Raw genomic sequence first — 12151 nt, 5'->3', positions numbered from 1 at the left:
GCTCCACCTGTAAAGTGCGGTCCCTCTACCTGTAAAGTGCGGTCCCTCTACCTGTAAAGTGCGATCACTCCACCTGTAAAGTGTTTTCGCTCCGCCTGTAAAGTGCGGTCGCTCCACTCGTAAAGTGCGGTCGCTCCACCTGTAAAGTGCGGTCGCTCCGCCTGTAAAGTGCGGTCTCTCTACCTGTAAAGTGCGGTCGCTCCGCCTGTAAAGTGCGGTCGCTCCACCTGTAAAGTGCGGTCGCTCCACCTGTAAAGTGCGGTCGCTCCACTCGTAAAGTGCGATCACTCCACCTGTAAAGTGTTTTCGCTCCGCCTGTAAAGTGCGTTCACTCTACCTGTAAAGTGCGGTCGCTCTACCTGTAAAGTGCGGTCCCTGTACCTGTAAAGTGCGGTCGCTCCACTCGTAAAGTGCGGTCGCTCCACCTGTAAAGTGCGGTCGCTCTACCTGTAAAGTGCGGTCGCTCTACCTGTAAAGTGCGGTCCCTGTACCTGTAAAGTGCGGTCGCTCCACTCGTAAAGTGCGGTCCCTCTACCTGTAAAGTGCGGTCGCTCCACCTAAGTGTAAATGCTCAACCTACAAAAAAAAATGAAAGTTTTTTTTGTTTTTGTTTTATATATATTGTGACAGCACAAATGACGTCATTCCCATCATCCCCGACCCCAGGAGCTCCCAATCTACCCTTTATATCTCACGCGCAGTGTATCACTCCCATCATCCTTGTCTCTATCTAGCTGTATGTTTTAAAATGTGGAAGGAAATAAGGGAACCTGAAGGAAGCGATGGCCATATGTCATCATACAAACAAGCTGTATCCGGTAGATGTCATCCATAGTCATGAAATGTCTTCTAGATCACTGGATCTTTTCTCCACTTGGTCGGATGAGACCTTGGAGATGCTGGCCGACCACTGCAAGACAGAAGAATGTCACCACAGCCAAGTCATGGTGACCGACACCCACGAGAGCAAAAACATCATCTTCATCACAAAGGTAATTCCAAGGCTGGAGCCAGTGACTCCATGGTGTACATGGGATCTGTTGAGCAGATCCCGAGCCCCGGTGGTGATGACTGATGCAAACACCTCCAGATACAGAGTTTGTGACACTATGTGGAATCTACCAGCAGATCACTATGTTACTAAATAAATAACCCAATAGATCCCTAAATCATAGTGGATCACTCACTTTGAGCCCCCGTTGCACCTTTGCATTTTGATCACTGTAGTAACTTGCTGCAACTTTCCACACAACGCCCTAAGAATGTGCCTTATATACAGATCCCACGGGATCCTGCCTGTTTTCTGAAGCTCTGCTGGGATTTTTACTGACTTCAATGCAATCTTTTAATTAGAATCAATTCTGATTTTGTAATCCACTTCTGTAGATCCCTGTGTGAACCGATCCTCACTGAATATTATATCATTCCTTCTGCTGTGTTACTAGATAACATCAGATTGCTATATTACTAGATGAGCAGATCACTATATTACTCATCTGCAGATTACCATTTCACTAAATGACGGGATCACCAGATCACTATATTACTCTATACTCCATTTAGGGTCGCTGTGAAGTCCTGCGTCTGGTGGATCTCACTCAGTGTCCATCATTCCACAAGTGGATCAAACATCACCAACCTCTGCTGGGAAAATCCACCCACCTCAGCTACAACGGTGAGAAGAAAGTGGGAGATGTGAGTGCGGATGATGAGGGTGAAGGAGGTGATGTGAGTGCGGATGATGAGGGTGAAGGAGGTGATGTGAGTGCGGATGATGAGGGTGAAGGAGGTGATGTGAGTGCGAATGATGAGGGTGAAGGAGGTGATGTGAGTGCGGATGATGAGGGTGAAGGAGGTGTTGTGAGTGCGGATGATGAGGGTGAAGGAGGTGATGTGAGTGCGGATGATGAGTACTTTCTTCTTCTGGATGCCAGGAAAGTAACACCTTTGCCATTGCCTCAGAAAACTCTGAGGGAGATGTAGCACCTCCCTGAGGTAATCTGGTCCAACAATACTGTGAGTGCGATGATGAGGGTGGAGGAGGTGATGTGAGTGCACAGGATGAGCGGGAAGGAGATGATGTGAGTGCGGATGATGAGGGTGGAGGAGGTGATGTGAGTGCACAGGATGAGCGGGAAGGAGATGATGTGAGTGCGGATGATGAGGGTGGAGGAGGTGATGTGAGTGCACAGGATGAGCGGGAAGGAGATGATGTGAGTGCGGATGATGAGGGTGGAGGAGGTGATGTGAGTGCACAGGATGAGCGGGAAGGAGATGATGTGAGTGTGCAACACGCCAGACCTGCAGGGTATAGCGAAGTGAGGTCACGGTTATGGGCAATCGAGGGTTACTCACTGTATTGGAGAACCCTGGGCAGGCGCGTGGCAGTGAAGGAGAGGTAGACACGGTTCCTCTGGGGCACACTCTGTATATAGAGACCAGGCCTGATGGTGGATGAGGTGCCCTGGATGTTACAGGTATTTTGAGTGCCTGGGGCAAGGTCCCTGTTGGATTCGTGACGCCAGTGCCTTTGGACGGTGGCACGCCGGTTGATAGTTGGAATGATTGAGGTACACAGGTAGAATAGTGAACCAAACGTTACTTTTACTGAACAGTTCAACTTTGTACAGGAGGTGGTCACACAGTCTTTCAATCAACGTTCCACAAGTAGGCTTATTCACAAAACGGCAGGTATGAATTATGCAAGATACGCAGAGGGTAAATTCACAAGCAACTCAGAAGCAGGTTGTACCTTTACTCAGAATCAATGTACACTGTCCTTGCTAGAACTCCTGCTCTGGCTTTATCTCCCAAGGCCCGAATGCCTAAAGGGTGGCTTAAATCCTTGGTAACTATCTCCTCCTCTGGTATTAATTAAATCCTTGCTTTCCTTTCTATTTGCATCTGCCCATCAGGGTTACTTATCTTTCCCTGGAACTTTCTCACGTGGCTGTTGATTAACTGTGGGTTTCTCCCAGGAGGTTGGGTCCTACAACTGGGGTGTCTTCAGAGCTAACTAAGGCTCTCTTGTTCTCAGGCAGGCTGGATCTCTTCACTAGCCTCCTGGACATCACTAGCAGCCAGGGCTATCAAGCTGCATGTCAGGAGCAGGCTTACTAGCCTCTGTCTTCTCAGACTCCTGACTCTGCACTGCCTCTCCCTGTCTGGGCCTGGACATTTATACTAGGGGCTCCCTATCTCCCTCTAGTGTCTGGGATGTCTGACTACACCCAACTAGGCCTGCTATTGCATCATACAGGGGTACATTGCATAGAAAAACACATTAGAACTTACATTAAATGCACAATTAAATATAACATTTCTGTTCCTTGTGAGTAGGAGCAACTCGCACACCAATTGACCCTTGTGTAGTGCCCACCCATACCTAGTGGGACACTACAAGTGCAGATGATGAGCGGGAAGGAGATGATGTGAGTGCGGATGATGAGCGGGAAGGAGATGATGTGAGTGCGGATGATGAGCGGGAAGGAGATGATGTGAGTGCGGATGATGAGCGGAAAGGAGGTGATGTGAGTGCACAGGATGAGCGGGAAGGGTTGATGTGAGTGCGGATGATGAGAGGGAAGGGGGTGATGTGAGACACATCTGTAGAATCAGTTGGACTACAACAGCTCATAACTTAAAGGGTTATTCCCATCTCGGACATTGAGGCCATATCACTAGTATATGTCCCCAATTTCTGATAGGTGTGGGTCCCTCACCCTTACTTAGAAAGGAGCCTGCTAAGTGCCAGAGGGCGCATGCGCAGCCATCCTCCGTTCATTCCTATGTGCAGTGCGCCTTCAGGCTTCGTTCTAAGTATAGATGCAGGACCCACACCTGTCAGACATTGGGGGCATATCCTAGTGACATCCCCCCAATGTCGGAGATGGAAATCGTTAATTTCTAACTATAATTTGTTTTCCCTTAGTCCTAACAGCAGCACAGATGGGGTTAACCACCCCCTTGGACTGGTAGGACCGGTGGAATTTTTTATGAGCCCAAGTAATAAACTTAATGAAACACTTAAGCCTCCCCTATAAAGGAGGGAGTCACCTCCAGCCCACTGCGTTATAGCAAGAAAAAAACTAGCCTTACTAGGGAGGGATATTTGTGTGCTGCTGTTAGGACTAAAGGAAAACTAATTATCGTTAGAAATTAACGATTCCCTTACGTCCTACCAGCAGCACAGATGGGGAGATAGCAAGAAGAACCCCCAGGGAGGGCCTTCATGCCTGGCAGAACCAAGTATAGTCTGCCCAAAGGCCGAGTACTCAGCTAATCTGGCATCCAGTCTATAATGGGAGATGAATGTTGATTCAGAGCTCCAGGAGGCAGACTTGCAAATCATGTCGAGCGGAAGAAGACTCCTCTCGGCAAAAGAAGTAGCTACGGCCCTGGTAGAGATTAGGAAACAAAGGATTCCCTAATAGCCTCCTTAATCCACCGACTGATGGACGGCAGAGATGCCTTACAGCCTTTAAATTTACCAGCAAACAGGATTAGAAGATTTTCATCTCTCCTGAATTCCTTTGATCTATCCACATAGATCTGGAGGCATCTCGAGATGTCCAGAGGATGTCCAACAGGTTCCCCAGAGGAGGTGTAGAGAGAACGGGGAGTTGATATTCTGTAACGAAGGAACCTTAGGCCTAAAGTACGGGAGAAATCTTAGAAGGACCCGGTCTTACAAAAAAATGGTATAGGGCTCGTATGCTGAGAGAGCTTGAAGCTCAGAGACCCTCTTGGCCGAAGTCACTGCAAGGAGAAAAACAAGTTTCCATGTGACGAACTTGAAATCTACCTCCTCCAAAGGCTCAAAGGGGGGAGATGCTAACCCCCTGAGAACTACTGATAAATCCCATTGAGGAATGGGTAGTCAGAGCAGGGACTCCTAAGCCATATATGGAGTCAGAGCAGGGACTCCTAAGCCATATATGGAGTCAGAGCAGGGACTCCTAAGCCATATACAGAGTCAGAGCAGAGACTCCTAAGCCATATATGCAGAGTCAGAGCAGGGACTCCTAAGCCATATATGGAGTCAGAGCAGGGACTCCTAAGCCATATATGGAGTCAGAGCAGGGACTCATAAGCCATATACGGAGTCAGAGCAGGGACTCCTAAGCCATATACGGAGTCAGAGCAGGGACTCCTAAGCCATATATGGAGTCAGAGCAGGGACTCCTAAGCCATATACAGAGTCAGAGCAGAGACTCCTAAGCCATATATGCAGAGTCAGAGCAGGGACTCCTAAGCCATATATGGAGTCAGAGCAGGGACTCCTAAGCCATATATGGAGTCAGAGCAGGGACTCCTAAGCCATATATGGAGTCAGAGCAGGGACTCCTAAGCCATATACAGAGTCAGAGCAGAGACTCCTAAGCCATATATGCAGAGTCAGAGCAGGGACTCCTAAGCCATATATGGAGTCAGAGCAGGGACTCCTAAGCCATATATGGAGTCAGAGCAGGGACTCCTAAGCCATATACAGAGTCAGAGCAGGGACTCCTAAGCCATATATGGAGTCAGAGCTGGGACTCATAAGCCATATACGGAGTCAGAGCAGGGACTCCTAAGCCATCTATGGAGTCAGAGCAGGGACTCCTAAGCCATATATGGAGTCAGAGCAGGGACTCCTAAGCCATATATGGAGTCAGAGCAGGGACTCATAAGCCATATACGGAGTCAGAGCAAGGACTCCTAAGCCATATATGGAGTCAGAGCAGGGACTCCTAAGCCATATACGGAGTCAGAGCAGAGACTCCTAAGCCATATATGCAGAGTCAGAGCAGGGACTCCTAAGCCATATATGGAGTCAGAGCAGGGACTCCTAAGCCATATATGGAGTCAGAGCAGGGACTCCTAAGCCATATATGGAGTCAGAGCAGGGACTCCTAAGCCATATACAGAGTCAGAGCAGAGACTCCTAAGCCATATATGCAGAGTCAGAGCAGGGACTCCTAAGCCATATATGGAGTCAGAGCAGGGACTCCTAAGCCATATATGGAGTCAGAGCAGGGACTCCTAAGCCATATATGGAGTCAGAGCAGGGACTCATAAGCCATATACGGAGTCAGAGCAGAGACTCCTAAGCCATATATGGAGTCGGAGCAGGGACTCATAAGCCATATACGGAGTCAGAGCAGGGACTCCTAAGCCATATATGGAGTCAGAGCAGGGACTCCTAAACCATATGCAGAGTCAGAGCAGGGACTCCTAAGCCATATACGGAGTCAGAGCAGGGACTTCTAAGCCATATATGGAGTCAGAGCAGGGACTCCTAAGCCATATATGGAGTCAGAGCAGGGACTCCTAAGCCATATATGGAGTCAGAGCAAAGACTCCTAAGCCATATATGGAGTCAGAGCTGGGACTCCTAAGCCATATACGGAGTCAGAGCAGGGACTCCTAACCCATATATGGAGTCAGAGCAGGGACTCATAAGCCATATACGGAGTCAGAGCAGGGACTCCTAAGCCATATATGGAGTCAGAGCAGGGATTCCTAAGCCATATACGGAGTCAGAGCAGGGACTCCTAAGCCATATACGGAGTCAGAGCAGGGACTCCTAAGCCATATATGATGTCAGAGCAGGGACTCCTAAGCCATATATGGAGTCAGAGCAGGGACTCCTAAGCCATATACAGAGTCAGAGCAGGGACTCCTAAGCCATATACAGAGTCAGAGCAGGGACTCCTAAGCCATATATGGAGTCAGAGCAGGGACTCCTAAGCCATATACGGAGTCAGAGCAGGGACTCATAAGCCATATACGGAGTCAGAGCAGGGACTCCTAAGCCATATACGGAGTCAGAGCAGGGACTCCTAAGCCATATGCAGAGTCAGAGCAGGGACTCCTAAGCCATATATGGAGTCAGAGCAGGGACTCCTAAACCATATATGGAGTCAGAGCAAGGACTCCTAAGCCATATATGGAGTCAGAGCAGGGACTCCTAAGCCATATATGGAGTCAGAGCAAGGACTCCTAAGCCATATATGGAGTCAGAGCAGGGACTTTTAAGCCATATATGGAGTCAGAGCAAGGACTCCGTATATGGCTTAGGAGTCAGAGCAGGGACTCCTAAGCCATATACAGAGTCACAGCAGGGACTCCTAAGCCATATATGGAGTCAGAGCAAGGACTCCTAAGCCATATATGGAGTCAGAGCAGGGACTCCTAAGCCATATATGGAGTAAGAGCAGGGATTCCTAAGCCATATATGGAGTCAGAGCAGGGATTCCTAAGCCATATACAGAGTCAGAGCAGGGACTCCTAAGCCATATATACAGTCAGAGCAGGGACTCCTAAGCCATATTTGGAGTCAGAGCAGGGACTCCTAAGTGGTGCAGAGAAAATACTAGTATTTCAATGGGCTGGTAAAAAAAAATAAATACTGGTCCGAACAAAATACCAGCCAGGTGGCCACCCTACTCCTTTGTGATGATGTTATCGCTATCAGACACCCTCAGTAGCATCCCTGCAATATGTAGGCTCCACATTTGTCATGTACTACAGGGTCACATGCATTATTTATTATGTATCACGCATATCCTCATCCTCAGGGAGGACACCTGGAGAACAGCGAGCTCATGGAATCCCATCACCAGGAGGCAGCGACCCTTCAGATACTAGTAATGGAAGGAGGTGAGGGTGGGGAGACTTACCACATACCCTCTGATATTACCACATATATGATGGGATCCCCTCAGGTGTCCTTCTCTATGCTTGTCTATAGGACCCTCACCATGGAGGATCTGGCTTCTCAAGACGACCTGCCAGGAAATCTGGAGGCGCTACCTGATGACTTCATGGCTGCTGTCTACCTGAGGATAGACTCCCTGCAGCCCGGCCACTACTTTGTGAGATGATACAATAATATGGTTTATTATGGGTGACATGTATAATAATCAGGGGAGGCTACACCAGGTGCGGTCAGTCCCATCTATATCCACAGGACTTCCAAACCAGTCCCAGTTTTCAGGATTGTCATCATTCGGCACTGGACATAAGAGAAGTATGAAGTAATTGACCATTTCTGGTTAGGAATACCCTCCCTTGATGCCAGTGGCCCATATGCAGCTGGTTCCTGGTGGGCATTGCACCAAGATGGAGATACTCAGAACCAGCCCAGTGTACAAGAGGGCCCAGTTCCTATTGGCCAGTCTGCTAACATAGACCAGTTCATGGCAGCCATTGTACCAGATCGACGTCTTATGTGGACAGTATGTCTGTACAGTTCAGCGGGCCTTTATACAAGATAAATCACCCGATCCCAGTGTGGCCCCAGGGGCCATTAGTGGTCCTTATATCTGCTTCAGTAGAATTTTCAGGATGAATCTAAACCAAACCATGAGGTTCTTTATGTTACAGAGAGGCGTGGATGTGGATTTCATCGAGAGCTGCTTCGAGAAGGAGGGACGACTGCCGCATGATCAGGTGCATGGACCACACCTCATATTCCCAGACCAGGCAATTATTGATCTCACAGGCCCACAAAGAAAAACGTAAATGCATGAAATATAATGTACAGTATATGAAAGCACAGGAGTGTGGGCCCCAAACAGAAAATCAACATGGGGCCCCTCCTGGTGCAGGTTTAGACAACCAAAACACAGCCACACCTAAGACATCCCTTGCAGAAAAGGAGGGCTGTATAAGTGGGGGCTGTATAAGCGGGCCTCCACCCTGCCCTTGAGACCATCCTGAGCTGGAGCCCCTATGTACAAGGGCCACACAGCAACTACAAGGGCTGTCTGGTGCAGAAGAAGCACCAGCATTTCCTCTGTGGAGGTAGAGGAGATACCGTATCTGATATCTAATGGTCAGCTCTCCTCCACCAGAGTCTCCGCTTAATGTTGCCATCGGCCCCGAGAGACCACCGCTCGATGGTCATCATCAGTCAGGGAGCAGAGGTCATCCGTATAAAACTGGACAAGTTCTCAGAGCTGGCGGATCTCACCAGCTTGCAGAAGCTGAAGGAGAATATGGTGGAGTACCCCAGGTGAGTGGAAGCTTACTCCGGCAGATGTGGAGTGGTCAGAAATGTTGGGTGTAGCCTGCAGATTTTGGGTCATTTTCCTTTTGTCTGTCGGTTCCTATAAGTGACGGTTTTCTCTCTCCATGTCTGCCGAGCTTGATGTCAGAGCTTTGCTGCATTCTCTGATCAATCAGACAACTGCTGCTCCTTCTCCCCTCTCACAGCATGTGCTTCTCAGAGAAAGAAGCTGCAGCTGCACCCCTTCCTCCTCTTTACTGTATTGCATTAGGCCCCTTTCACACTACCGTTTTTTTTTCCGTTTTGCGGTCCGTTTTTTGCTTTCCGCATACGGTCCGTATACGGAACCATTCATTTCAATGGTTCCGCAAAAAAAACGGAATGTGTTCCGTATGCATTCCGTTTCCGTATTTCCATTTTTCCGTTCCGTTGAAAGATAGAACATGTCCTATATTTGGCCGCAAATCACGGTCCGTGGCTCCATTCAAGTCAATGGGTCCGCAAAAAAAACGGAACACATACGGAAATGCATCCGTATGTCTTCCGTATCCGTTCCGTTTTTTGCGGAACCATCTATTGAAAATGTTATGCCCAGCCCAATTTTTTCTATGTAATTACTGTATACTGTATATGCCATACGGAACAACGGAACGGAAACGGAAGCAAAAAAACGGAACAACGGATCCGTGAAAAACGGACCGCAAAACACTAAAATGGACATACTGTAGTGTAAAAGAAGCCTTAGGCCTCATGCACACGACCGTTGTGTGCATCCGTGGCCGTTGTGCCGTTTTTTTTCACGGACCCATTGACTTTCAATGGGTCCGTGGAAAAATCGGAAAATGCACCGTTTGGCAGCCGCATCCGTGAGCCGTGTTTCCTGGCCGTGAAAAAAATATGACCTGTCCTATTTTTTTCACGGCCAACGGTTCACGGGCCCATTCAAGTCAATGGGTCCGTGAAAGAACACGGATGCACACAAGATTGGCATCCGTGTCCGTGATCCGTGGCCGTAGGTTTTAGTTTCATACAGACGGATCCGAAGATCCGTCTGCATAAAAGCTTTTTCAGAGCTGAGTTTTCACTTCGTGAAAACTCAGATCCGACAGTATATTCTAACACAGAAGCGTTCCCATGGTGATGGGACGCTTCTAGTTAGAATACACTACAAACTGTGTACAAGACTGCCCCCTGCTGCCTGGCAGCACCCGATCTCTTACAGGGGGATATGATAGTGCGGCACCTGAAGGGGTTAATTGTACTATCATATCCCCCTGTAAGAGATCAGGGCTGCCAGGCAGCAGGGGGCAGACCCCCCCCCCCTCCCCAGTTTGAATATCATTGTGCGGCCCCCCCCTCCCCTGTTGTTAACTCGTTGGTGGCCAGTGTGCGCACCCCCCTCCCTCCCTCCCTCTATTGTTTTAATACATTGGGGCCAGTGTGCGCGCGCCCCCCCAACCCCCCCCTCCCTCCCTCTATTGTTTTAATACATTGGGGCCAGTGTGCGCACCCCCCCAACCCCCCCCCCCCCTCCCTCCCTCTATTGTAATAATAGCATTGGGGCCAGTGTGCGCACACCCCCCCCACCCCCCCCCCCCCCCCCCGATCATCGGTGGCAGCGGAGTAGAAGATTTTCATACTTACCTGGCTGCTGGCTGCTGCGATGTCTGCGTCCGGCCGGGAGCTCCTCCTACTGGTAAGTGACAGCAATGCGCCGCACAGACCTGTCACTTACCAGTAGGAGGAGCTCCCGGCCGGACACAGAGATCGCAGCAGCCAGCAGCCAGGTAAGTATGAATCTTCTACTCCGCTGCCACCGGTGATCGGGGGGGGGGGGGCACACTGGCCCCAATGCTATTATTACAATAGAGGGAGGGAGGGGGGGGGGGGGTTGGGGGGGCGCGCACACTGGCCCCAATGCTATTATTACAATAGAGGGAGAGGGGGGGGGGGGGGTTGGGGGGGCGCGCACACTGGCCCCAATGCTATTATTACAATAGAGGGAGGGAGGGAGGGGGGTGCGCACACTGGCCACCAACGAGTTAACAACAGGGGAGGGGGGGCCCACTGGCCACCAATGAGTTAAAAACAGGGGGGGGGGGGGTCTGCCCCCTGCTGCCTGGCAGCACCTGCCAGGCAGCAGGGGACAGTCATGTACACAGTTTTTTTTGTATATTCTAACCTGAAGTGTCTCCATCACCATGGGAACGCCTCTGTGTTAGAATATACTGTCGGAAATGAGTTTCACGATGTAGCTCATATCCGACAGTATATTCTAACATAGAGGCGTTCCCATGGTGATGGGGACGCTACAAGTTAAAATATACCATCGGATTGGAGAAAAATCCAATCCGATGGTATAACAGAACTCCAGACTTTACATTGAAAGTCAATGGGGACGGATCCGTTTGAAATGGCACCATATTGTGTCAACATCAAACGGATCCGTCCCCATTGACTTGCATTGTAATTCAGGACGGATCCGTTTGGCTCCGCACGGCCAGGCGGACACCAAAATGACTTTTTTTTCATGTCCGTGGATCCTCCAAAAATCAAGGAAGACCCACGGACGGAAAAACGGTCACGGATCACGGACCAACGGAACCCCGTTTTGCGGACCGTGAAAAAAAACGTCCGTGTGCATGAGGCCTTAGATGGATATTTTAGGACTAAGGAAACTATTTTTTCCTCTAGAGCAGTGTTTGTAGGAGGTTTTATATTCCCCAAATCCTCAGGGAGGACACCTGGAGAACGGTGAGCTCATGGAATGTAACAGCTGTCTGCAGCAGTGTTTGCTATTAAAAACACGAAAAAGGAAAACTTAATAAAAAGATATAAGGTTTTTAAGAAGAAAAAATACCTCTGGGACAACCATGATGAGTGTCTCAAGTCAAACTGCATTGTCTATTGGGCTGCATTCACACTACGGACTTATACATTTTATTTTTTTTATGGTTAATTATTTTTATGACCATAATTAATAATTCTTAATTGAATTATTACAACCCGACAACGCTGTCAGTTTTTCATGGCCATTTTGCAACCATTTTCTGTCCGTCTATAGACCCCAACTCCTGCAGTGCCCTTAGAGTGTATATATATATATATATATATATATATGTATATAAAATGCCCCCATAGTGCCACCAGTATGGA

At 49.0% G+C, this 12151-nt stretch overlaps 1 protein-coding gene across 1 annotated transcript in view; it reads left to right on the top strand.

Moving 5' to 3' along the window:
- The window catches only part of CNBD2 (cyclic nucleotide binding domain containing 2), a 73769-nt gene that overhangs the window by 59486 nt on the left and 2132 nt on the right, over positions 1-12151 (top strand). Inside the window, exons 10-15 of the mRNA XM_044295601.1 lie at positions 854-992; positions 1564-1675; positions 7563-7644; positions 7736-7859; positions 8371-8436; positions 8841-9001. Of these exons, the coding sequence (XP_044151536.1) occupies positions 854-992; positions 1564-1675; positions 7563-7644; positions 7736-7859; positions 8371-8436; positions 8841-9001 (684 nt within the window). The remainder of the gene's footprint in view (positions 1-853; positions 993-1563; positions 1676-7562; positions 7645-7735; positions 7860-8370; positions 8437-8840; positions 9002-12151) is intronic.

Source organism: Bufo gargarizans, chromosome 5 (genome assembly GCF_014858855.1).
Source record: "Bufo gargarizans isolate SCDJY-AF-19 chromosome 5, ASM1485885v1, whole genome shotgun sequence".
NCBI classification, from domain to species: domain Eukaryota; kingdom Metazoa; phylum Chordata; class Amphibia; order Anura; family Bufonidae; genus Bufo; species Bufo gargarizans.
Note: the sequence above shows the minus strand (reverse complement) of the source record. Positions and strands in the feature narration are given on the sequence as shown.